This window comes from Xiphophorus hellerii, chromosome 24 (assembly GCF_003331165.1).
Source record: "Xiphophorus hellerii strain 12219 chromosome 24, Xiphophorus_hellerii-4.1, whole genome shotgun sequence".
NCBI lineage: Eukaryota > Metazoa > Chordata > Actinopteri > Cyprinodontiformes > Poeciliidae > Xiphophorus > Xiphophorus hellerii.
The window spans coordinates 5,622,233-5,649,642 of NC_045695.1; the positions used below are offsets into that span (position 1 = coordinate 5,622,233).

Here is a 27,410-nt window from a genome sequence, read left to right on the forward strand (position 1 = left end):
GCATTTTGGACAAAACTCTGCCTTTTAATTTAACAGCTGAGGGACAGCTAAATCAATTTCCGAGGTTTTAGCTGTTTTCTTTTCGTTCCAACCCCTGCTCGCCTCGTACTTCTCCCTCTTCTCCTTCTGCCCGTGGTTATTTATAGACTGGTATGTGCCGTGGCAGCTCCCGACGCTCGTGCTGTGGTGATATGTGTGGCCGCCGCCGTCCCCTGCTTCTCCGGTGGCACGGAGGGACATAATTATAGCCGCCGTCACACTCCGTCACTATCAGCGTGACGAAAAAGAGAGCGTGATGTTTGTTAGTGCATCTGCTGGGGTCGGGTTTGAAGAGCCGAGCATCACTCACCGAGTCAGTCTGAGGATGAATGAGAGATCCTCTGTCAGTCTGGAAAAGTCTGGATGCCATCTTCCAGATTTAGACATAAGATTTATACTTTCCTCTATTGCTCTTTACCTTTCTCTTTCTATCCTGATCTTTATTTCTCACCCTCAAGTCCTTTCTTCATTATTTAATTCCCTTCCTATTTCCTCGTGTCCTTCAATCCTCAAGCCATTCCTGCTCTTCCTTCTGTTCTTGTGACTTCCTTGAGTTCTTCTTACTGTCTTCCCTTTTATCCTTGTGTCCTCCTTTCTTCCTTGATTCTCTCCTACTAACTTCTCTTGTGTCCTTCTTTTTTCCACTTCTTCCTACTGTTCTTTCTTTTTTTCTTGTATCCCCCTTCTACCCTTGAAGGATTGAAGTCATTCCTACTTCACAAAATCCTTCCTATGCTGTCTTTCCTTCTGTCCTTGTGTGCTTCCTTCATATTGTCTATACTTCCTTCCAATCTTGCTTGTGTCCATCTCTTTCATCCTTGAGTCCTTCCTTCTGTCTTTGAGTCCTTCTTTGTTTCTCAAGTCCACTGTTTTTGTCTTTCCTTGTTCCTTAAGGTATACTTACTGTTTTTGCTTCTGTCCTTGTGTTGTTTTTTCCTCAATTCATTCCAACTGTCTTCCCTTATGTCCTTTCTTCCTTTTTTGAGTTCTTGTCTTTCCATCTCTGCTCCCTTCTTGAGTCCTTCCTGCTGTCTTCTGACAAATCCCAAAGAGTCTTTCTTCTTTTTCCACTCGGTCATTCCTTCCTTCTTTAATTCCGCCTGTCTTCCCTTCACATATATTACATATATTGATAATAAATCGTAACCATTTACTATTTTAAAACTGGTGCATAGGATTTGGAACAGTGGAAATTTCACTCAGGAATTTCTGTCTTAACTACAGCAGTGTTAGAATCCCCACCGTGCTTTTGCCTTTTCACTCACCGTTGGACTTGAACTCGACTCTTGAATCTATTTTCTGTCCATTTCAAAATACGAGGTGTGAATTCTTGAAGGGCGGCAGAGATGGCTCGTTTCTGATGCGTACAAGCCGGTAGGTTTCTGTGCGTCAACTTTTTATTCTAGTAGCCGTCTCTGACAACGGCCTGAGGAACTTCCCCCTCTCCTCACGTTCAGCTGTAGATGTTTGAGGGGTTTATCGGCTGTGCGATCCACAGCATCTCAACGAGAACAAGAACTGTACGCTGGCTGGGATCAGGACTTTTCATTTCTTCATTTTCAGCCAGTTTTTTTGTGGTATCACCTGGTTCACGGCCATGTTGAACGGTCCTTCAGCTTTTACTTTCTCGTACGAAACGGTAGATTGATGTGCCATCGCACATTCTACCGTGAATCCTCAAGATCACACGGTAATCTCGCTTTGTTAGTCTACTTGATTGGTCGCTGTCCAATCATTCGAGATGTGAAGAATGTGCCACTTGTAATTAAACCGTGACTCTTCCAGCTCTATGCTTCACAGTTGGCTTGAGGCTTTATGAATATCTAAACTATATACTGAATTATCACTCATGTGTTTCTCAATGTATCAAGGCACGTCTTCATTTTAAAACATCTTTTTTGTTGGTTTTTTATATTAAAAATCTAGAAAATTCACATTGCCCAATAAAACAATCTAACTGTATGAAAACCTTGCTGCCACAGTAACGCTTTTACTAGCACAAATATGATCGCAATTATTTTTGGTTAACATAGAAATCTAAGAAAATAGAATATTTCATTTTAGGATTACTCATTTACTCTGTAAGCACTCGCAGTTAGAAAACAAAATAAGAAAAAGTGGCCCAAACTTTGCTATGATTGTTTCGTTTTGATTAAATAGTAATTTGGATCATCAAACAGATGGTGCTCATTTACATTTAACTCATTTTTCAGGCAGAATTATTGTGAATGCTAGTTTTAATTCAACCAGCTATCACAGATTTGTTCAAGAACTGCTTTAAGGCTTCTGTGGCACTCTTAATTTCTCTCAGCTTTCAGCTAACGAGGACAGCACACGGTTTGTGGGTCTAATCTGTGTGTGGGTGGGGGTGTGCAGAGGAAGAGTTCAGCTTGAGGGGTTGTACTACGTCAGACCTGAAATAGACCGCTAACGCTGGCTGTGAGAGATGGGACTTCAGGTGAGGGCAAGAAAGGACGTTATGGAGGACAGCTTAAAGGAAAAACGGCCTTGAAGTCATTTTTAAAGGAAGTCACCAATGGACATAATGGTCATTGTGGCAAGGAGGAGGCAGAAGGTTTTGTCCTGTGTGAGAAAAAGATGAGTCATGTTGCGGAAGGAGCTGCTAGACGCACGGAGGTCTTTGAGGAGCGCTGGTGAAGGCTTGAGTGGGCCAAGAAGCAAGAAACAGAGAGGTGAGTGGGATAGCAGTCAGACATTACCTCAGAGTTTTGGTTACTAGATACTATTAGAAAATCTATTTACTTGTGAACTTTTGGAGCTATGGAAACAACTTGGAAATTCAGTCTTGATCTGTTGTCCAAATTTTATTCAGGAAACACCATTTGCTTGAATGTGAGTATTTCCCTTCAATTACAGTTACATGAAACGAAAAGTTTCAAGTTATTTGAATTTTCTTGCTAAAAAAAACCCCATTTATTTTATGGAATCTCTCTTAGGATGCTAGAAATTATTACCGCTCTTTTTTATTTGCTACCAGCCTTGCTTACGAAGTCACCTTCGATTCTCACACACGGGCATAGAAATGACCAATAGATGATTTCACATTCTGCACACATTAAGTGGATTAAGGGCTGCAACATGCCTAATAAGATTCGCAGTTGAGGCGAGGCAGCTGAGGTAACATCTGAAGCAGACGGTGTGTTTGTGTTGCGTTCTGGCGGTACATAGCCGTCCGCAGGAATCCTGGGGGATTGGATCGGGATTAGGTGGTAGCATCGGGTTGCACTGTCGCTGTCAACAGCAGCCTCTGACATTCTGAGGTTCAAAGCTAGCTTTCACTTTACGTTGAGCTGAAGAATAGCGTTGGGTTTTCAGTAAGATAAGATACACTAAAAGGGTCCGCTTGATTGAAGGCAACAAATATACTTTTTGGATAATTTACCTATTTTGAATATAAAAAGGCTGCATCAATAAGTTACTTATTTACCCCAAACTCCTCCAAACCAGCAGCAGCAATGAGCAGACACCCCGTCGAACGGCACAACTGCTGAGTGGTTGGGAGGTTCTTAAAGAGACAGAAACCCAATTTTAAGGCATCAGACATGGTTGATGCAAAGTCAAAGTCATGTGTGATACATTCAGCATTTTCATAACTGAAGGTAACATAGTTACTTTGTTGTGTTATAAAATGGGGCTCTGTGCCTGGAAAATACATAAAAGCTCCCCTTTAATAAACCAGTTATTAAACAAGATTTAATTAAGCTATTAATATACTATGCAGATACAGTAGAGCCCAGCTTTAAGCTTTGAGAACATTTCTAATATATTCAAAAGAAAGCAGAAAAAGCTGAAATACTTCAGCAAAATGCGATTTGACACGTTATTTCTAAGGCTACCAATCCAGGAGCACCGTTTATTTTACTTAGCGTTGATTGGCTGGAAATAAGGAAGACCATGGATGCTAGTTTCTGTGGTAGAAACTAGCTGGAGGGGTTGTACTACGTCGGACCTGAAATAGACCGCTAACGCTGGCTGTGAGAGCGTTAGCTCTATATATATCTAAATATATCTCTTATATTTAGATATATTTAGTGTTTAATCTAAAAAAACCCCCCAAAAAACACAGTCATGAAAGTGTTTAGAGGGAGTCCCAGGTATTCAACTCTTCACCTGATCCCTCACCCCTCGACTGCACTGTAAACCTGTTATTAATCAAATCATAAAAACATTTCTGGCAACACTTTATTTGAAGGGGTGTGCATAAGACTGACGTGACACTGTCATAAACCTGGCATAACGCCTGTCATGAAGGAGTCTTCATGAATGTTTATGACATTCGGTAAATAATGACGCTTTTAATGCAAAGTTGACTCTTAATTGACTTTTAATGCAACACCCCTTCAAATAAAGTCTTACCACATTACTCAGTTGTGACTTACAGATTAATTAAAAAGGAGAGTTTTGCATTTTTTTCTTTCTGTTATATATTAAAAAGTTGTTAGAACATGATTTATGTCACTCTGTATGATTGGTGAATAAAGGAAAACACCATCAAAGCCAAAAGCCATCTTGAATTTACAACACCTGCTTCCATCAGACCAATCACATTTCTGCTCAGAGGCGGTGATGTAACAGCAACAGAATGTGTTTTGTGTTGCAGAGATTATGGCAGGCCTGCTGCTGATAAAGCTGCGTGCCTGGAAAGCATCCATCACAGTCGCTCCTCGCAAAGCAACCCCCCGTCACTAAATCGATGGCTTTCCGTGAAGTCTATGCCCTCCTTGTTGTTTTAAGCAAATGAAAGCGTAGCACGCTGCTAGCCGCACCTGTCCGGACCGCTTTCAGGCTCGGTTCGTCTCCCGGCCGGTTCTGCCTCCAAACAGCAGGCTTAGGGCTGCTCTCAGATTCAGGGAATAATAAATGACATGCACCACAGAAATCAAATTATTTTCTCTTAATGGCTGCCATTCCATGATATATTGTCAGAAACTGGTGAAAACTGGCTTGTTGTGGCTCAGAATCTGCCCTTTTCCGACACATTAGTCTTTTATTGGCCGATGCCTGTGTTATGATGGGCTTATTGATTCAGGGGCGTTGGAACTGCTACTTGGGGGTGTATCCCATATCACGCATAAAGCATCGGTATTGATTGCTTGACTTTCTGCCGGAGTGAGTGGCTCTGGCTGGTGATGGATGGAGGAGGATGGAGGTGAGCAGGAGGAGGTTGGTTAAAATAACATTTGGAGACTGCAGTTTGCTCCATCTGCAGGGAGGATTCGGTGAGTCCTTTAAATAAAAATCTGTTTCCAGGGAAAAGAAACAAGACAGGACGGAGTTAATGACTGGAGCAAACATGCAGGTCGGCAGAACGGCTCTTGATTCACGGTGGGAGTAAATCTCACATTGATCCTGTGTTTACAAGACCATAAACAGAAACAGAAATCACTTGATCACGGTGGAAAACAACTTTGTTCAGCAAAGTGAAGTCAGCAGTGAATGGCGGACGTTCTGAGCCGATAAACGGAGGGAGTCGTACGATCTGAGCTGACAGACGGAGAGCACGGTGGGATGATGACCATTTGGAACACATATGTTGCTCTTATTACAAAAGCCCAAGTTTTAGAGAAAGCTCGTGTAATAAAAAAGGCCAAATCATCAGGTTTTTTTCTTGCTGGGCAATGGATCAGAATTTGTATACTTAGAACATGATTAAGTAATACAAATTCAGCTTGTTTTCCTCATTAACATCAAGCTATCGACAGCAATTTGTTTTCCACCTGAGAAAAACGTTTGCACACCCTTTCCTTCTAATACTCCTAATAATACTCTAATACCCCGTCCTCTGTGTCATGGTTTGAGTTTTTCTGTGTATTAATTTTGAGTTTCCTCTGTTTCTGAGTCTCCGTGTTGTCCTGTCTCCCCTTGATTAGTTCCCAGACGTGTCTCGTTCCCTGATTACCTCCTGTGTATTTAGTGTCACATGTGTCTCTGCGTCTTTGTCGGGTCTTTGTCTAAGCAGTCGCGTGTTGTCGTTTGTCCTCGTATGTCCTGTTGCTACCAGTGCTGAGCCTCTGCCTTCCGCTCTGCTGTGCTGCCAGGATTTTGGACTGTTTTTGGATTTGTTTGCACCTCGTTCTCATCATTAAATCACCATAATCATCTCATCCTGGGTCTGCTGCGTCTGCCTCACCATTCACACCACCGCACTTCATGACACTCTGCAGACTTTGATTAGCATCCTGCAGCCTGCTTTTCACAAACCTCTTGGATTTTATTGCCACTTTGTTTAATATTCAACACAAAGTGGTTCATAGTTGCGCCTCACTGTGAAACTGGACCATGTTTTTTCGTTTGGTGTCTTACTGTGTGGCACATCTAGAGGTACTGAATACAAATCTTTAAGTCCTCCTAAAGATTCTCAGTTGGATTTAGGACTTTGCTATTTTTTTTCAAGTTGTACAAACAAATCTGAATAACACTCCTTTGGTATTATTCTGCCATCGTCTTGTCTCAGTGTGGAGATTGTGAGTCCAGGATGATTCACAGTACTAGTTTTCCTCCATATTGATTTGAGGTGAACCCTAGATTGTTCTGCTTTTCATAACAACCCACCAGGAGTTTGGGATGGAACCTGCTTGTAATAATTGCTTGCTCCTCCAGCTGCCTCAGACCATGATCTTATCGCTAGTTAAAACTGAACAGAGAGGAAACATAGTAAATACTTATTTAATGACTTCTGCTTTTTGCTGGACAACAAACCCAGAGGAGAAGAGGATTTCGGAGGGAATTGGTGAAGCGGGTTCTTTTGAATCTGCGATTGCTCATTTTTAGAAGGAATCTGTTTACCCCTCTTGATTCTCTGGTAATCCCCTTTTCCCATTTCTGCTCTTCATCCCCATCGTTCCGTCCTGCCACCCCACAAAAACACATCCCCACGCTCCGGTGAATCCCAGTGTTCTGTATCTCTCCGTTCTTCCTCCTCACATTTTCCCTCTTACGTCAGTGCAATCAAGAGAAGACCCATGCACACACTAGGCTCTGCTTTCCGCCTCCCCTTGCCCACCCCCCCGTCTTGTTTTAAGTGCGCTCTCGAGCGAGGGAGAGCAGGCAGAAAGTGGGGGTCGATGGAGAAAGCAGCCCCCTACGTCACAGAGAGACGCTCCTCACAGATAAACACTCGGACACAAAGACGCCAGCATCTCTGCTCTCACCGCCGTTCTCCCCGCCTCGCCTCCAGATCGGAGCAGAAACACACCCACGCACAAACACACAGCCGCATCCTCCTTTATTTCCCCCCTCCTCAAATCTTGATCTCGGTCGTTGCCGACCCTCATACCACACCCTACAGCTTTTTATTTTCTTATCATCTCTGACGGAAGGTTGTTTTTGTTGAACTGGAGCCACAGGTAATCTGATTTTGCTTGAAACGAGGCGCTACTTGAAGATGAAGAAGATCTGGTCCAAGAAAAGATTTCAGGTGAGTTTGCTTCATTCTTTTGGAGCAATATCAATCAATGTTGTGTTTTGTAGATGTTTTTTTGCACATTTCTTAAAAGACACGCCACACCCTTTTTCCTTATATGTGTGCTTTTAATCGAAAACAGATTAAAGTAAATATGAATTGAAAGATTGATTTTCGGAAAAGTTCTGGGAGTACATGTAGACGGTTCTGAAGGGAAAAAGAAAAGCACACGCGTCGATACAGCGGAAAAATATTGTGATCAGAATAATCTCAGTTTAGGAACTGAAATTCAAGGTGAAGGTAGTTAACACTACGCCGTCCCCTTCAAAAGGACAGTCTGTCTCCATGGTCTTAATTGCAAATTTCCTGCTTATATTTTCCCAACATAAAAATATAAGCGGTCCTCAGAGATTTCTGTTACAATAATAACTAATTCATTTGCTCAGGGTTTCACAAATTTGGGGCAGATGAAAAAAGTGTGTCAGTAGGCTACGCTCCGTGGAGACATGGGAACCAGGCCAGCGATGCACAAGGATGAAGTGAGCAAAAGCGGTGGCTCTGGATGCTGCTGAAGCTCGCTTTGCTTCTTTATCAACGACTAAATGTGCTGTCTTGCTCTTACGCCGCTTAACAGAATCTGGTTTGTTCCCCTACAATCCAAAATACAAATGCTACCAAATCCGAGGCTGGGGTTTTGCTGATATGATCCCTTTGGGAACATAACAAAAAGGAACCGTGACAAAGACAGACGCTTATAGGAGGATGTGTCAAACAGCAGTTAATCAAATTACTTGAAATGACTCAAAAAGCAGCAATCATTGGGATTGGAGTGGGGGGGGGGAGATAAGTGCGAAGTGAGTCATTTCACTTCTGCTACTTTTGCTTTCTGTCCACTGAAAAGCAGTGAGTCATTCCGAGGAGCTCTCTGTGGAGCTGATTGACAGCCTGGCCAGAAAGAAATCTTTTCAGCTGCTTTATCAGCATAGCTGATAAAGCAGCCTGGAGGCTGTATCTGCGTCTGCTGTATAGGGGCTCATCTGATCTTTTTACAGTCACCTGTCAAATATTGTCATTGCAAATGGTTAGAATTTGAAGCTGCTAATACAACAGAGCTTGGACAAAGTATACAAAAAAAATGACAAAAGAATTGTGCCAGTAAGACCACATACATGAAAATAAATACAGTCTGGTGTACCTCTGTGATCAGATTCGTCCTTTCCTGTTGTTGCAGTTCCTAGAGTTTTAACTTAAGTCAAATAAATGGTATCAAATAAAAAGCACTGTGTTGGAAAAAAATATGATTACTAGTGATACTGGTAACATTTTGGCATTGGTAACATTTATTTTTCAACTTGGTGCATTACCAGTAATATTTTGAGTAAGCTCAGAATCCAAGTATTTAATTATCTCAAATATTCTTTCACATATCTCTATCTGTGTTTTTGAGAAAATAGTAATCTAGTCCAGGAGTGCCGTGTCTGTTTATTGAAGCTTATTAATGCTAGCTAATTCTGGTAATCCTAGGAACCAAAACCGCGCTGAAAATGATTCCCTCTTCTGTTCACCTAAAAATACTATAAAGTTTTCACAAATGTCTAAATGTGTTCAGAGTAGAATTCTGAAATTGTGAACACATAATGACCAAATGCAGTCCAGAGACTTTAAAGACTGTTAAACGTCCTTTAAATAAATGCTTAGTAAAAGCTACAAAGCAGATGTCAATTTCAGTGTCATTTGTGGCTAACAGCTAGCCACTTGCGTTACTTTAACTCTGCTTTACAATTTATTTGTCACAGTTTTGTTTTTCTATCAAATGTTAAAAAAAAAACAAAAAAACTATGCTTCCACACGAAGCAATTTAAAAGTGGTGGATTCTGTAACAAGCTGTTGCCAGCTAATGGGACCAGACATCTGTTTTTTTAGTTAAATCTGTCAACACAACCGAACAACAACAAGAAATACTTCTTTTGTTTCTTTAAAATAAGAGTTACGAACAAAGATAAAACACGGTGTTAATGTTAAATCACTCATTTTCATATTTAGGGCTTATAGTGCTAGCTTACTTGTAAACTATAATGCGAGTTTACTTGTAAACTATAATGCTAGTTTACTTGTAAACTATAATGCTAGCTTACTTGTAAACTATAATGCTAGCTTACTTGTAAACTATAATGCTAGCTTACTTGTAAACTATAATGCTAGCTTACTTGTAAACTATAATGCTAGCTTACTTGTAAACTATAATGCTAGCTTACTCTTGTAAGCTACAGTGCTAGCTTACCTGTAAGTACAAACATCTCATAGCTGACGGTGAGGATTGGGGGAAATTTTCCTCAGATAGATGTCAAAAATGGTATATAGCTATATAAAAATAACTGAATATTTCATTGTTGCTTCTTTTTTTTTTCCCCACAACTGTAAATGGGAACATATTTTGTTCTAAGTAATTTGCTGAATAATACATTCTGGTTTTGTGTGTTGTTTCAGAGAACTGGGCATTCCACTCGGACATTTGGCAGATTCACCCATGGTGTGTTGTCAGTATGAGCTTATTCTCAGCACTTACAGTTTCTTTTTTGTTTTTCCTTGTTAATTTTTCTTTTGTTCTATTGGAGAACCGCTGTAGCCTTTCGTTCTTCTCGGTTTAGCCTTTACCAGCATGTGTTTCCACTGATATTTACTCCAGCACTTATTATTTGGTATGTGGAACTTGTTATTGCCTAAGTCTATTTGTATGTTTTGCTGTTTAACTGCACACAAGTGGGTTTTGTTATTGTACATCCACCCCCACAAAGTGGTATTTTTGTATCGCACTGCTGCCTCTTTGCAAAAAGCACAATCCTCAAGTGGAAAACATCTATCCCTTCTCATTTGTGCCATAATATTTGGGAATGTTTGTGCAACTAATGGCTCAAACCAAAAGCAGATACTTTAACTCCAAACCTCATTTAGAATCCAATCCAAGCTTTACGCTTTCCTTGTATATTCAGCGCTCTCTCTGCAATGTGTTTAACTTCATGACATTCAGACGGGTGGATCTACATACCCAGAGCCACAAAAGGCGCACACTCTCTAATGGTGATTGTTCTTTTCTTGTGGTCGTGCAATGATCTAATCAGGATTTTTGACTTGATGCGAGGCGCAATGAGGTGCAACCCATTTTGTGGTTGTCGTCCTCCTCCTCTCCCGCAGACTCTCTAACCAGTAAACATATCTGTCAGCCACCCAGCAGTTTGGCTGGTGATTTTTAGACTCTAATGGGTACGAAGAGGATTGGTCGTGTGGGTGAGAGAGATGCTGGTTTCCATAGTAACGGTGCTCTCCCGTCTGCCCTCTCTTGCTGCCACTATGGAAGCGAAGTTTTCCGCTCCTGCCGAAAGCAAAGCTATGGTAAACCTTACTGCCTCTATGTGTCTGCTGCTGCACCCCCATCCATCCATCCATCCATCCATCCATCCATCCATCCATCCATCCATCCATCCATCCATCCATCCATCCATCCATCCATCCATCCATCCATCCATCCATCCATCCATCAACCATCCATCCATCCATCCATCCATCCATCCATCTCTATAGACCTTCTCTCTTTCTGCCTAGTCTGAATTCATAAATTTTTATTTCTTTACTGTAGGCACGGGATGGTTGGAGCAAAAACAGTCTAATTTTGCAGACTTATGGTCTTAAAACAAGTGTTTTCAAAGTTATTTTAATTCCTTTTTTTTGTTTTTTTGAAAATTCAAACAGTGCCGGATTGTAGCTAAAATATTGCCAGTAATAGTTGTAATCATTTTTGCCCTATTGCCTCTCTGCAATGGTAATTGTTTATTGTACTGACAGACTAACCTGTAACTTGTGTACAATGTTTTTTTATTACCATGGTTTCCTACTATTATGGTATGTTTTCTATATATCATGAACTTAAAGAGCTTTATTATCACTGCTGATAAAGTATGAGCATATATCGTTGCCATGAATATTTATCAATAATCTGCCATTCTATTTTATGGGAAATCCCATCGGATGCCAGAGGAATTCACTTTTGCTTATTGATTTGCTCCTTTGTTACTTCAGTAGAAGTCAGTTGTCTTCAATAAGCTGTTTACCGCACCGACAGATGGGCTAATTATCGCAACTTGCATTACTGTAATTGCAGCGTTTTATGCTATCAAAAAAATGTTGAACTTTTGAAACTTTAGCCCACATTCCTGCAACATACCATAAACAAATAGTTGAAATCTGCGCATTAATTTTTGCCTACCTTTCTTTACTAGTATGGTTCCCCAATGTTATGGGACTAAAGCAATTAATTAACTTTGCAACTCTGCTGCAAAGACATTAGCACATATTGTTGAAATGTTAAATAGCTATTTTCTATTTGCTTTTTGTTGTAAAATAACATTAGGAGTCTAAGAAGCTGATTGGCTAGTCAAGCTTGTCAGATCCTGGGCTGTTTTGGTGTTTTGATTATTTGGTTCTAGTTTTATTATTATTCTGTGTTACTTTGTCTCTGTCTTTGATTAGATCAGTTTGGTTTCTGTTTAACCTTAGTTCAATTTTTCTTAATGATTCTGGTTTATTATGTTTATTTCTTGTGTCTAGTTATTCCTTGTTACTCGTGTGCTCTCTCTCGCCCCCTGTTCCACTTTCTCTCTCTCTCCTCTCACACCTGCTAACTGTTAGCTAGTATTTAAGCTTTTCTCCTGGCCTGGCTGCTTCCGCCTGTCGAATCCTGTTCTGTCCCGTTTACTTCCCTGTCAGTACTCTGCTTGCTTTTAGTTCCTGTTTTGGTTCTTGCTGTGGCTCCCTACATTCCCTGTGAACTTTTTTTTTTGTAAGTTTTCAGTTTTATCTTTAAAGAAAACTCAACGTGAGCCATGCTGTCATTTCCCCTCTGCATTATCGTCCATCCACAAACTCACACCTTGGTTCTACTCTATTATGTAGTGTAATATTTTATCAATAGCTTTGTACTACTTTTTTTATTTTGTATGAAATAAAATAAAACACAGCAATGGAAGTCGAGGAAATTGATTTTAGTATGTTTATTTGTCGTTACTATTTCTGTTTTAATGAATCTGCAGTCAGATATTTCCTGTACCAACAGAATTGAACATCCTCACAATGCTAAGGTATTAGCACATATTATTGAGAAACTGAATATCTGCAGCTATAGTTAACTGCATTTAGCTGAACATTTACAGCTATTTGCTATTTAACTGTATTTAGTTGAATAGCTCTAGTTATTTATTTAGGGGTTTTTTTGTAAAGTGAAATTCTAAACAGATGTTTTTAGCTAGTTAATTAAGCCTCTCCAGCAGCTAGCCTGCATTTAACTTTTTCAAATGTTTTATTAGTGTTGGCAAAATGTTGGCACAGTTAAAAACTGAATATTTTTTTCAAACTATGTTTACCATCCTGTTGGCTTTTAAACATTACAACCCTGAAAAGTGACTTTAGCTGCTTTGATGTAGCCCTTCATTAAACAGTTTATTTAAGGGCGTGCTGTGGTGGCGTAGGGCAGTGGTCCCCAACCCCCGGGCCGCGGACCGGTACCGGGCCGCGCAAGAAATAATTAAATACTTCCGTTTTATGTGTTGAGCCTGGAGGATCTTTTATTTTGAAAATCCTTTAACCAGATCCTGTCGGTTACGTCTTGTGCGCCAACATTGAGCCCACAAACAGCAGAATGAGTTAGAAACGGCAGCAACAGCGTCGGTGTCGGCCGTCTCACGCGTGAATATGCGAAGTCTCGACCGGTTGGCGGCACTAAAAAGGTTGGGGACCACTGGCGTAGCGGTTAGCGCGTCCCATGTTTGGAGGCCTCGAGTCCTCGACGCGGCCGTCGCGGGTTCGATTCCTGAACCCGGCAGCATTTGCTGCATGTCTTCCCCCCTCTCCGTCCCCTTTTCCTATCAGCCTACTTTCAAAAAATAAGGGACACTAGAGCCCACAAAAAAAAAAAGACCCCCTGGCGGGGTACAAAAAAAATATAAAAAAACAAAAAAAGCAGTTTATTTAAAATTTGATGATAGAACTTTTATTCTACCATCAATTTAAAGATCGTAAAAATTTCATGCCTAGCTTTACTTCTCAACTTTGTTTTTTTCTTTACATTTAATAAAATTCCAGTCTGTTTCACATTTATATGCAGCCATATATAAAATGTGAAGGCAAAACACATGTATCTCAAGCGCAATCTCTGCGTCTCGTCACTTCATGTTTACATCTATTTATGGACTCGTTACACGACTTGGTTTGAATCCATTTCATGTACATTCAGTATTCTTTTGAAGGAGCAAGTGCTGCGATTTTTACTTTTTGTTTTTAAGTTATTACCTGTGTGTAATTTTCTTGCTCTCGTCACACGATTTCAGACTCTGAGACGACAGAAGATGAAACGACTGAACCTCAGATGGAAACCAAGGAAGGGCCCGGGAGGCACCAAGACAAAGCCGGACGGAAAGGACCATCGGGTATTTAGTTGCTTTTAGCTCACTCTGATACTTTTGTTCATTTCCAACACTTTTCAAATCAGACATCCAACGTTTCAGCTTCCTCTCGGCGCTGCACACATATTTGGCTTCGAACCGCCACTGTTCGCAAAATGCCGCTCCAGACTGCAGTCTTTGCAAATGCAACGTCTCTGGGAACATTTTTTTATAGTCACATTCCTGAGGATTTATTGCCCTGTCAGAAGAGCAGCCAAAAGCACACTTGTACCAAATCATGCTTGAGTGTGGATTGATAGATTTAATGGAGGTTGTCGCTGACGTCTGTCGGGTGAAATCCGATATGTACTAATCCCTCGTGATGTGATGTGATGCTATGGTGTGGCACACTGCCCCAGTTTCCAACAGGAAGCAGCTCTGTGTACGCATGTGTAAGGAAAGTATGGTGATGAGGCAAAATGCAATTAGATAACAGATATTTGAAACCATCACTGCTGGTGTTCCTAAATTTGTATAAATCACCACAAAATCTCTTGCAAAGATGAAAACACTCTCAGGAAGACTATTAAGTAATTTGTGAAAACTCTACAAACACCTACGATCCATTTCCATCCAGGAAATTGGATGTCTGAATAGATTGGAGGTATTGGCAAACTTAAGTATATTTCTCCTCTTTCCCTGTGTGCCCCTTTTTTTGTTAGAGACAAGCAACAAGAAAGCTAAAAAAAAGATCAAATCTAGTGGAGGATTTTTTTCCCCCTCCTGTGTTGTATTTTTTTCTTATAAGCACAAAAACAAGATGTGTGATTCATCTGACAGGAGAACTAAACCTGAAGCAGATTTTAAGCAGGTTTTTCCATGCAGAAAAACCAAACAGAGTTTTGGTGATATGAAGAAAAAATTATATTTCATTCACTCCTTGTCCTAGCGGTCAAAAGCTCCATCCACCCATATGTCTGTTTAGAACTATGTAAGAACTTATTGAACAATGCAACATCTTAAACTTTTTTTTTGTAACAATCTTGATCAATGTAAACAATATTTGGAGGTTTTCAACCTCTGGTTGTGTGTGAAGCTGATATTTTTCGCTCTCTAATGGTCAGGCTGAGTCTGAATCAGTTCAGTTTGATATTTTTGCTGCTATTGCATTTCTGTCTCCGTTGCTCATCACCAAGCTGCCAATCCTGTCTTGATTTGTGACAGGGAGGCCTTCCAGTTTCATTTGTTTTTTTTTAAAATAAATCGATTGACTGTATCTGCAGACTTTCTTCTTACGGTCCTGCAGCCGGCCCTAATTAGTGTGTTAGTTTTGCAGTGCAGCAGCACAACTCAGTTCATTAAAATGATTTCTGTTTTGGACATTACAAAACATGTAATTCTCGAAAACCGTCAGCCTCAAAAATAACACTAAGATTTTCAACTCTGATCCTGAATATCTAACATAACAAAACAGCTAAATATGAAATTTAATCGGAGCAACCACTATCGTTTTATTATTTCTGATGATTGTTTTCATCTCTTGTATGAATTCTTCAATTTATAACGAGGATCAACACGGAATGGATGGATTTAACCGCCTTAATGATTCCATTGGCCTGATTTTATATTTCTGTATTTTGAATCTGTTTGTTGGGAACAATAATATTGATCTGAATTAAACGCAGACCTCAGTTTTCATCTAGTTTCTCGCTCTCTGACTGCAGGTGAAGGAGGACGGATGATGGATTATAACCCGGACGCTTTGGATCGCAGAGCCACACTCCCTGGCACCTACGACCCCGTGGTGGAGCGGGAGCTCCGGGCTTTGGGTTCCCGCCCGCCGGGACCGCATTTGGACCCCTCAAACCCAGCAAGGCAAGCCTTCGGCGGGGGCCCCGCCGAGGGTGTGGCCCCTGTCCGTCACCTGGGCGTGGAACCTCTAATCCGGGCTTCTCATGCTAACCTGGCCCGGCCCGTGCAGGGGTCAGAGGAAAGTGTCTCTGTCGGAAGCGACTACTATGGGAGCATGTTCAGCCTCTACAGAGGGAGAACATTTTCCATGCCCTTATAGCACATGGCTCTCTGTTTCCAAGATTCCACTAAAGGACTGGCCTCAAATCCCAAATTGACACTTTGCACAGTATTCTATCCTCCATCGATCCATTTGTTCCATTCATTTCATTCTCTTCATTTCGTTCTGATCACACTTTCCTTTGACTTGTCTAATTTGTGGTTTGATTTCATCTCATTTGAAGCTTATATCTCTGCTCATGCTGTACATATTAATCCAAGCCTTTAGGGAGGAAATGTTGTGCAACATTTGTGCTACTTGACTCATTTCTAACAGGTTAGAGCTTTTTAAAAACTGTGATTTTGCATGTTTTCTAGAGCAGCAGCTCACATTTGGATTCTCTCTGGGTTTGCAGTGACATGCATGGTTTGTTGATATTAGCATGAATGTTTTCACGAGTCAACGACTCAGGCTCTTTCTCGGCATGATTTCAGACGTTTTTCTTGCTTTTTGGATGAGTTTATGCTTTTCGCTTTTTCTTTCTGGATTACTGTAAACACTTAGGAAGTCTGGTCTATCGTTTACTTCTTTTAAAATCTCACATTGCCGTGTTTTGACCGCGACATAAGACACAATGGGACTTGAAATACTCAAACAGACATTTACCAGCATCGTCTCTGCTCCAACAAATCCGTAAAAACTGCTTGATCTCTAACTCCACAACTTCGTCTCCCCCCAAATCCTCACTCCTGCAGGAACAAAACTCCTGAGGAATCCCGGGGTTTCTCCTCTCATGTCCTCCCATCCTCTACCCAGCCAGCGTTAATCAAAAACCTTGACAAAGACAAAACTGAAGACCCCGAAGCATCTAAGACTTCTGACAGTGGCAGCGTTATCATGACTCCGAAGCTGGCTCGCGCCGGACCCAAGATCTTTGACAAGGTGCGGGCCTTTGAGGAGCGAAGAAGGAGTGTGGATCTGCCAGAAGGGGCGGCGTCCGTGGACTCGGATGACAGGAAGAAGACAGGAGGCCCCAGCAAGGAGGAGGGGAATGTCTTGCAGGGAGTAGCCCAAAAGAGAGCAGCATTCCAGCAGCGGGCCTCCTCGCTGGAGGACAAGACCACCTACTCCCAGAGGGTTCAGAGCTACCAGAACAAGTTTGCCGAGGAGCTCCAGAGGATCAAGAAACTTGTGGGGAAATCCAGCCTGAAGAAGGCGTACTCCACTGAGCAGCTGTCACAGAAGGAAAGGATCCACTCGGGGAAAATAGAGCCCATTCCTCAGCATGTGGTGCGGAAGCTGGAGGCCAGGGAGCAGGCTCTGGAGGGGGAACGGGATGGGACACCCCAGGTTCCTGCACCGCTCCCCGCCGGACCTCTAGGCCATCGGAGGGAGAATCCTCGTTGGGACAATGTGGCACAGGCGGCCGGAGGCTCATCCCGAGAAAGCTTTGGGAAAAGCTTGGTTGCCATGGAAACGGAAGCAGTTCACCAGTTGCCAGGACAACCACTGGCAACAGCAGCCAGGAAAAGTCTAAACAGGTTGGAGCAGATTTGATGTTTTAATTATTATGTGTTTGTCTAATTACACTGTCCCTACCAAAAGTCTTCAAACCCTCTTTTGTCACAAACATAAGTTTATTTTGAGGTTATTTACTATGACCGACAGACAAAGACTCCATATTGGGTTTAGGTCTGGGCTTTGTCCTACATATGCTTTGATCTAAACCGTTCTATTGTAGCTCTGACTGCATATTTGTGGTCTGAAGAAGCTTCAACTAGGAAGACATGAGTCCCCACAGGATGTTACTGCCAGCACCTTGTTTCATTACCTTGTTTCACAGTGGCAGCAATGTGTTCAGGGTTTTAGTTTTCCACCACATGTAATCGTTTGATTTCCTCACATTTTAGACCTTTTGGCGAGGTGGCAATTGTGTCCTATGTTTGTAACTTGATCAAATGTGAAAGGTTAAAAGAATGGTACACTTTTGCGAGATGTTTGAAGATGTTTTCTTTATGAAATGTCTCAAGCTGCAGTCATGGGTATTGTTCTTCACAGTAGTAAGTGTTATGCAACCGTTTCTTTTTCCATCCGCCCAGTGAAACTCTTCGGAGCTCACCAGCAGATGACAAACACACACTTCTTCCCACTTCCTTCAAGTCTTCATCCTCCTCCAGAGATGTGGGAACACATTCAAACACAGACACCAAGATGGAAAACAAATCACATCATGGATACTCAAACTCAACTGGGAAGAGATCATCCCCTGTGCCGTCGGGGGAACCGCCGTCCCAACATCCGCCCAAATCCAACCGGCCTTCGCCGGCGCTCCCTCCTGCGGTTAGCCCCTTATTGAAGAAGAGGAGGGCTGAGGTGGGACAGGTCTCTCTGGCTTTGAAAGTCACCATCCCCAACATCCTGGTGGAGGGCGAGCCCATGGAGGAGGAAGGTCCAACAGACGACAACAAAGGCAAACACCGAACCGGACGAAGGGAAGGTCGAGTACGCAAAAACAAGCAAGGCCAGACAATGTCTGCAGAGGAAGGTAGGTCTTAATGAGACAGTTTAGTGTTTATACAAATCCAGAATGGAAGTGTTTAAAATAAAAAAAATCTAATTTGTATTGTCCCCTGAGTATTTCAGTACAGAAATGGTAATGTTGGCCACCTATTCAACACCAGGCCCATGACTGCAGAGGCCAGATTTCTACTGCCAAACCAAAACCTTCTCACCCACTTCAGCTTAAATCTGGGATGTGTGTAGTTTTAAATGCCAACCTTGTCACTGCTGGTTAGAGTTAGTGGTGGCCCCAACATGTTCCAACATCAAATAATGATGTAACTGGGTTTTAAAGAGCGCCAGAATGTCCCAAAGAAAAACGAGAAGTCCAACCACTCCAGGTCAGCAAATCAGAGCTTGCATGAGGTGTGAAGTTAGTGGTACAGTCTCTAAAGTAATCCTGCGCTACTCTAGGTCTGAAGAGGTCAAAGTGTCAGTAATTATAGAAATAGACAGTGGAATTTCCTCATGGTTGCGGTTTGGTTCATTAAGTCACAGAACTTAAGCAATAGAAAGGTGTGTTTGAAGTATTTTTTAACCAAAATATCACCAATGTCCTAAACGGCGCAAAGAAACTAATTGGTGGAACTTAATGTTGATGAAAAAGGACGAATGTGCATCTCTTGGGACGGACATGGTCAAAATAGTGGAATAGGTAAAGTGGCACTCCTCCTCTAAACATCCTGCCTTTAAAAAAAAAAAAAAGAAGCCTGACCTCGCCTCCTGCTCTGAATTTAAGAACACACCAAAGCTGTTCAGACGCTATAAGGCAGCCTTGGCATTCAGAGTCACAATTAAACAAAACAAATTCCTTTCAAGACAGGATTTCTGCTGTAAATGTGCCGTTGGTAGACAATGTGTTCATGTTGTGAAGAGCTTGCACTGAGTGTTGATTGGGCTCGTGAAAACGCAGCGTTTTGTCAACAAATGGAAGCGTGTGTCTGAGCCAGCAGCTCCAGGCCTCGGCTGCCATATTAGGCCAGTGGAGCCTGGCTTGCGGGGGTATTTTTAGCCGGTGCCTCTTGTTCTCTCGGGTGATTGCCGTCTACGTCATGTCCCTCTGTGAGATCGCCGCTGAGATCAGGGAAGGTTTTCGCCACCTCAGGTTTCACACTGGAGGCCTTGGTAGTGATGGAGCAGACTGACTATTTGGGGGGGGGGATTGCGCATCACCTTAGCTTGATGTCATATTAATTTTTTTGTCTCGTCAAAATCCAGACCTAAATTGAAAATCTTGAATCGCAGGAGATCTAAAATGTTTTTGAAGTGTTATCCTATTTTTATCCACTCTGCCCTGACTTCAGTGGGTTAGGTAACTTGGATGTGACAGAGCTGGGAAATAAAGGACAGAACAGATGATGAATGTGCAAAGGGATTGTTATAGTTGTATAAGAGATGGCAGGTTTACATAAATACTTGTGGGATTTATTCCCTGATGCACAGACGCCTCTCAGACATCTGAGTCTAGGTAGGTAGTTTTATTCTTTCCTTTGTGATATCAACAATTCAACAGAATGCCCAACTGCAGCATTCAGAGGGTATTTCACATCTAGAACCATCTCCTTTCAGGTTTAGGTTTGAGTTTGTTTCTCGTCTAGCTTGAGCCAGCAGATTGTCCTGTTCTAGTCTTATTTTGCAGCTGTCACAATCCTTTCTTCCCCTTCTTTCCTCAATATGCACCAACCGAGGCCGAAACTGAAATGGAATGTGTTGATGTCTCCAGGGAATCATTTCTGACAGCAGCAAAAACCCAAATAGAAGGCGCTTGAAAACACGTTTTCCTCCTGCGGAAACAGTGGGAACAAGGGAACGACTGGGTCAGGGATTGAGGGATTTATTCATTTTCTGTTCAGCTTGGCTCATTTCCTATGTGTGATGTTCATGTTCGCATCTTTAAGTCTCTACACCTCAACAATTACACACTCCGCAGTTAAAATGACATAACCGTCTGCTGTAGAATTAGAGCCAAAGTAATTCTTTAAATGTTTTCATTATATTTTCCACGTCGCTATATGACAATTATGTTTATTTATCAGAAATCGGTCATGTGCAGCGTGGGAAATCATCTTCAACTGTAATGGTCAGCAGTCCAGTGCAGTCGGATGAAGAATATCTTAGTCCTCAGGAGGAGAAGATGGAGGTCGGAGACTCACCGTCCTTGAATAAAGGCATCTCCTTCAGGGAACCTCCCTCATTTCAGGTAAGAATTTGCATAAAACTAAATCAACTCAAATCTTTTTAGTTGGTTGTTGGATGTAGAGCATAGAGAGTTGGGAAAAAGGGTTCCCATGGCCAAGGAGCTGCAACCTAGACTTACATCATCAACTCCCAGTATCAGATGCAGAGGTGTTGAGGACATCTCTGGACTCTAGAGTAATGGAGATGCGTTTCTGGAGGGATGAATCATGTCTCTGTCTGGCTTTCCCAATGGATTTGGTGTGTCTGGGTTTGGTAGTCATCAGAAGAACAGAGCTCTCCTGGCTGCATTGTGTCACATGTCAAGTTTGGGGAAGGGGGTGATGGGTGTGATTTTTTTTTTTCAGGAATTGGCTCTGCAACTTAGTTCTACTGAAAAGAACTATTGGGGTGTTCACACTAGGAGTGTTTAATGGATTAAAAAGTCCTGTTTAGTCCTGTTTAATGCAACTCCAGTTTGTTTGCCTAGAAAGTCTGATTCAATCGAATGAAAAGTCTGATTCATTTGGGGAGGTGTGAATGCGCAACCCAACTCTGATCTCTGTTCAGCTGAAGTAAAATTTGACGTGGGTTAAATGCATGAGCGGAGACCTCTCGAAAAGCAGGAAGTGAAGTATAGCGGAGGGCATTCTGGGTAAACACAACCAAAATAGTGTGTAGGGTTAGAGTGAGAAATGACTTGTGGTTCATCTGATGGTGCATATAACCATGCATCATTATCTATACCTGCTTATCCTCGCTGCTCCCCAGTGTTGCCAACTGCGTTCTTTTGTATTTGTATCCTTCAATTCTGGGATGGAGTGGTTCTGAGCAGCCGTTCAGTTAACCATGGTTTGATCATTTAAAGGTGTCCCCTTGTGACCAGGCAGTGATCGAGGGTCAAGAGGTTGTTATAGCAGCAAAAATCCGAGGGCATCCCAAACCCACGGTGTCATGGTGAGACCTCTGCTTGATTTCTTCGGTCCAAACAAGGCCACATATGCACACTCCTCAAAACACCGCCACATAAATGATTGTGAGAACTGCCTTACGTTGACCCAGGCTGAAGGACAGAGCGGCGGTGAAGGCAGGGGGCCGCTTTGCTGTGCAAGAGATGGCAGACGGCACCTGTGAAATGAGAATCAGCGCCGCTCACAGGTCAGACGCAGGACTGTATGTTTGTAAGCTCCACAGTGAGCGTGGAACCAAGCAGGTGGAGTGCAGAGTAGAAGTCAAAGGTGAGTAATAAAGCACTTTTTGATCAGGATTAGGTTGTGTGGATGTTTTCTTCCTACTGCTACCTGTTTTTTTTTGTTTGTTTGTTTGTTTGTTTGTTTTTGAACGAGCAGCAGCAGCAGCTCCGATAGAGCTCAGAATCACCAGAGCCGCTGAAGACGTAGCAGTCAAGGCTGGGGATTCGGCCATCTTTGAGTGCCACATCACTGGGCCACCAGATGTGGAGGTTGACTGGCTGTCTGATGGAAAGCTCATCCAGCCAGCGCTGCTCAACTGCAAGATGCATTTTGATGGAAAGAGGTGAGTTTGGATTTGGTGGAGACTTTTGTATGTTTGTTAAACACTAGAAATAAAGTAGCATAGAACAGACTCTGCTGTTTCTGTGCTCTGATGAGCTTAAACCTGTTTATTTATGTCTAATATCTTTTAAAGCTCAATCTTATTCAGTTTATTTAAGACACTTTCAAAGTGTGCTGATCAGGAAATGGTTTTAAATGTTGCTGCATAGCCTTCCACTAAAAATAGATTGAAATGGAACTTGGGGAAGTAAAATGGTCAAAACTCACATTATAGTCTCGTGTTGTTTTAATAGCTCTGATAGCGTTGGACCGGCAGTGAGAACTGGGTCATTAATTTGTCCCTAAAATAAACATTTTGAAATAAAAAACCTTATAACGTTATAAATATGGGAAATTGAAAGAATTCATGGATCAACAGAGCTATAAGTGTCATGAGGTGTTGGTGGTGAGGCAGACGCAGCGGACCCAGGTAAGATGAATTATGGTGTTTTAATAATAAATAAGTCCAGTACACGGCAGCTCGCACAGAGACACACCGACGACGAACAGAAGCTAACATTGACGTTGACGATGACGAACATTGACAAGGACCCGACGAGGAACAAGGAACACAGGTGGAGTTAAATACACGGGAGGGTAATCACAGAACGAGACACACCTGGGAACAATCAAGGGGAGGACAGGACAACGAAGAGACTCAAGGACACAAAAAACTCTAACTAAACACGGAAAAACACAGATCCTGACAGTACCCCCCCCTCAAGGGCGGCTACCAGACGCCCAAAAAAAAAACCACAACAAGGGTGGGCGGAGGGGCGCCGGATGGGGGGCCAGAGTCCAGAAAAAACAAAAACACAACAAGGGTGGGCGGAGGGGCGCTGGACGGGGGGCCAGAGTCCAGAAAAACAAAAAACTACCCACCATCGTGGGCGGAAACACAAGAAGGGCCAAGAGTCCATAAACAAACAAAAAACTACCCACAGGGTGGGCGGAGACAAAGGAGGCAGGAACCACGGAGGTGGTCCGGTGGTCGTCCGCGGCGGCGGGAACCACGGAGGCGGTCCGGCGGCCGTCCGCGGCGGCGGGAACCACGGAGGCGGTCCGGCGGCCGTCCGCGGCGCTGGAGGCGGGAACCACGGAGGCGGTCCGGCGGCCGTCCGCGGCGCTGGAGGCGGGAACCACGGAGACGGGAACCCCGGAGGCGGGAACCACGGAGGTAGTCCGGCGGCCGTCCGCGGCGCTGGAGGCGGGAACCACGGAGGCGGTCCGGCGGCCGTCCGCGGCGCTGGAGGCGGGAACCACGGAGGCGGTCCGGCGGCCGTCCGCGGCGCTGGAGGCGGGAACCACGGAGGCGGTCCGGCGGCCGTCCGCGGCGCTGGAGGCGGGAACCACGGAGGCGGTCCGGCGGCCGTCCGCGGCGCTGGAGGTGGCGATGAGTCCCGGGGACCGCCCACAGACGGCGACGACGAGCCCCCCGAGGCAGGGTCTCTGGTGGAGCACAGGGGGTCTCGGTCGGAACGCTGGGGGTCTCGGTCTCGGGTGGAACGCAGGGAGTCTCGGTCTCGGGTGGAACGCAGGGAGTCTCTGAAGGAACGCAGAAGGTCAGGGTCGGAACGCAGGGAGTCAAAGTCGGAACGCAGGGAGTCTCTGGAGGAACGCAGGGAGTCTCGGAAGGAACGCTGGGGGTCTGGGTCTCGGAAGGAACACTGGGAGTCTCTGGAGGAACACAGGGAGTCTGAGTCGGAGCGCTGGGGGTCTGGGTCTCGGAAGGAACACTGAGAGTCTCGGAAGGAACACTGGGAGTCTCGGAAGGAACGCCGGCTGGAACGCCGGCTGACTCGGCCTCGGGTGCGCCGGCTGGAACGCCGGCTGACTCGGCCTCGGGTGCGCCGGCTGGAACGCCGGCTGACTCGGCCTCGGGTGCGCCGCAGCGAAGCCTTGGAACCGGCCGCGGAGGCGAGCCGCAGCGAAGCCTTGGAACCGGCCGCGGAGGCGAGCCGCAGCGAAGCCTTGGAACCGGCCGCGGAGGCGAGCCGCAGCGAAGCCTTGGAACCGGCCGCGGAGGCGAGCCGCAGCGAAGCCTTGGAACCGGCCGCGGGGGCGAGCCGCAGCGAAGCCTTGGAACCGGCCGCGGGGGCGAGCCGCAGCGAAGCCTTGGAACCGGCCGCGGGGGCGAGCCGCAGCGAAGCCTTGGAACCGGCCGCGGGGGCGAGCCGCAGCGAAGCCTTGGAAACGGCTGCGGAGGTGACAGCTCCGGAAGGCGACGAGGGGCCGGGTCCACCGGCGGCTCACGTCGCTGTCTCCGGGCTGACCGTGGAGGTGGCGGCTCCGGAAAGCGACGAGGGGCCGGGTTCACCGGCGGCTCACGTCGCTGTCTCCCCCGGCGTGAGTAACGGCGGGGGCCGAATCCGGAGGGCTTTGGGGTGGGGACTGGTAGGATCTGGCGTTGGCTAATCGCCAGGGTGTAGTCCGACACCAGTCCCATCTCTTCCAGCAGCAGCGGAGATGGCAGGATCTCAACGTCCCTGTAGAGATCCCGCTGAGCCAACTCCAACTGCTGCTGGAACCATACCTCCGGGTCGTGCTGGGCCATGAGCTGCTGTCTCACCATCGGTCTGGTCGGGTCCTTCTGTCATGAGGTGTTGGTGGTGAGGCAGACGCAGCGGACCCAGGTAAGATGAATTATGGTGTTTTAATAATAAATAAGTCCAGTACACGGCAGCTCGCACAGAGACACACCGACGACGAACAGAAGCTAACATTGACGTTGACGATGACGAACATTGACAAGGACCCGACGAGGAACAAGGAACACAGGTGGAGTTAAATACACGGGAGGGTAATCACAGAACGAGACACACCTGGGAACAATCAAGGGGAGGACAGGACAACGAAGAGACTCAAGGACACAAAAAACTCTAACTAAACACGGAAAAACACAGATCCTGACAATAAGCTGTTATTAGTCTCATCAGAGAACTAGAAACCGCTTTTTCTTTAGGTCAAGGTCAGGAAAAGGCTTTTAAAATGTGGATTGATCAAAAGCAAACTGAGGCGTTTCTTACGAAGAAAAGTTATTTTTGATTACTTAGGGAGCAAATCACAACAACCCAATCTAAACACAGATAAGATCCTGCTGTTATTTCTAACGCCGTTTCTAATGATGATGATGGTTATGTGACTGGAGCCAGAATGGTGCCATTAAATTGATGAATATATTTGCGTACACAGTCTTCATAAGGTTATCACTATGGAGGATTAAATACGTCCATGGGTCAACAAAACCAATCTTGTAGCCTTTTCAAAGCACAGCTAACCCTGTAGCCATGCTAACAGGGGGAAAAAAAGACCAGGTTGGTGTTCTCCCTGCTTTTGTCTCTGCTTTTTGAATTTTGCAATTGGTCCAACACCCCTGCCCTCCTCCCGGGGCATTTTTAGGTGCCGCCTAATGCTGAATTCAGTGCACGAGGATGACAGTGGGACATACACCTGCAAACTGAGCACTGCCAAAGGTAAATCCCAAATGCTGATGAGGAGAGAGGAACTTGAAGAAGTACCTTTAGAAAAGAAAAAAAAACACACATTTACCAAAACAACGTTTGCCTCCAGAGGAGCTGACCTCAAACGCAAACCTGAGAGTCGCTCCATCCAGAGAACCTCTGTTCACTCGCAAACTGGACATCCTGGAGGTCATCGAAGGACGCAGCGCACGCTTTGACTGTAAGGTGAGCGGATCACCTGCCCCGCGAGTCACATGGAGGCATTTTGGTAAGGAGCTTCAGATTGGTTGTGTGTGTTGGAATTTCGAAATCCTGAACACTAAACAAAAAAAAAAAAAAGAAAGAAAAAACCCCCCCACCAATTTCTCATCAAAGAAAATGCTTTTTAAATGTTCTGTTTCACTGCTAACTTCTGTCAGAGACACGAGTGGAAGAGAATGATAACATTCGCATCCTTCAAGAAGGAGGTCGTCACTCACTTGTCATCTCCCACGTTAGCAGCGACACGGAGGGTTTCTACACCGCAGTCGCTCAGAACGTTTACGGAAAGTCCGAATGCACTGCAGAGCTTTATGTGCAGGAATCACGGGCTGCCATCTCCTCCCACATGTAAGAGAAGTTTTTCCCATATAATGCCTTGCGCTACTGTACACACCCATTGAACTCCACAGTTTCCAATGCATTTTTTGGAATTTTGCAATTGTAATAGATGGGGTACAGGTGCAGGAGCAATAGTTGGGTGGTTTCAATTGAAGCAGCAGTGGATACACTTCCACTAATCCACTAATAGCGGAGCTAATTCTTTTGTTTAGCACATTAGCGTTTTCGCTAACTTTGATAGCATTTAGCATTCTTACATAAAAATTTTCCGGATAAATTCTAAAACGCTAATTTACTTGGCTATTTTAAAATTTTTTGAAGAATACATTTATATGAACAGCCAGCACAATTAATACAATATTACATGCAAAAATTTACATATATGAATTGCTTTGGGATGTGGTGGATATCAACATGTTTGATTTTATAGCTTTAGCATTAGCTTATGCTAAATACCATGTTGTTATATGGCTTTAGCATTAGCTAAGCTAATGTTTATGACTAGTGCTTTAAGGTTAGCACTTTTGGTTAGCATGGCATAGTCAAAGTCATCACCTGAGAATCAGTTGCAAGCCGCTCTCCATCCGATCCAACTGAGTTTGAACTATTTTGCGGAGAGGAATGGGCAAAATGTAAAGTTTCTCAATTTGGGAATCGGGCAGAGATAAAATCCAGAAGTACCGCAGAGAAATGTGGTTTCATGTATCGTTTCCTCTTCCTCTTCACAATCAGAAAGTACCTCACATAAAATCCTCTAAATATACATTGTAGCTATTACGTGAATAGCTACATTGTTATGTCGACTTTTTTGTTTTAGACTAAAGTAGTGAATTCATGTGATTTACAAACTTTCTCAAGGGCCAAGTTAGAGAAGATGCCATCCATCCCTGAGGAGCCTGAGGTCCTGGAAAACGAGTTGGAAAGAAGAACCATGCCAGATTTTGTCAAGCCTCTGGCAGATGTGGAAGTAGTCGAAGGGAAGGAAGCCGTGCTGAAATGCAAAGTGTCTGGCCTGCCCTACCCAACCATCGCCTGGTACCACAACGGCAAACGCATTGAGAGCAGCGAGGAGCGCAAAATGACTCAGCGTAAGCAGGCAACCAGATCACAAACCAATCAAAGGCCTCCATGAAGGAA

General features: G+C 44.0%; 1 protein-coding gene across 9 annotated transcripts in view; it reads left to right on the forward strand.

The window, feature by feature from the left end:
• spega (striated muscle enriched protein kinase a) overlaps positions 1-27,410 on the forward strand; it is a 56,717-nt gene that overhangs the window by 3,210 nt on the left and 26,097 nt on the right. For 2 of the 9 annotated variants that reach the window (XM_032556072.1, XM_032556064.1), the window contains exons 3-14: positions 13,840-13,938; positions 15,618-15,768; positions 16,660-17,445; positions 18,004-18,449; positions 20,500-20,663; positions 21,507-21,595; positions 21,701-21,876; positions 21,988-22,174; positions 25,612-25,685; positions 25,783-25,941; positions 26,093-26,282; positions 27,132-27,361. In XM_032556072.1, coding sequence (XP_032411963.1) covers positions 13,840-13,938; positions 15,618-15,768; positions 16,660-17,445; positions 18,004-18,449; positions 20,500-20,663; positions 21,507-21,595; positions 21,701-21,876; positions 21,988-22,174; positions 25,612-25,685; positions 25,783-25,941; positions 26,093-26,282; positions 27,132-27,361 — 2,751 coding nt within the window. Of the gene's footprint in view, positions 1-2,488; positions 2,733-7,093; positions 7,478-9,949; positions 10,853-13,839; positions 13,939-15,617; positions 15,769-16,659; positions 17,446-18,003; positions 18,450-20,499; positions 20,664-21,506; positions 21,596-21,700; positions 21,877-21,987; positions 22,175-25,611; positions 25,686-25,782; positions 25,942-26,092; positions 26,283-27,131; positions 27,362-27,410 lie in introns of those variants that run through there. The other 7 variants (XM_032556068.1, XM_032556071.1, XM_032556066.1 and 4 more) reach the window with 7 other exon arrangements.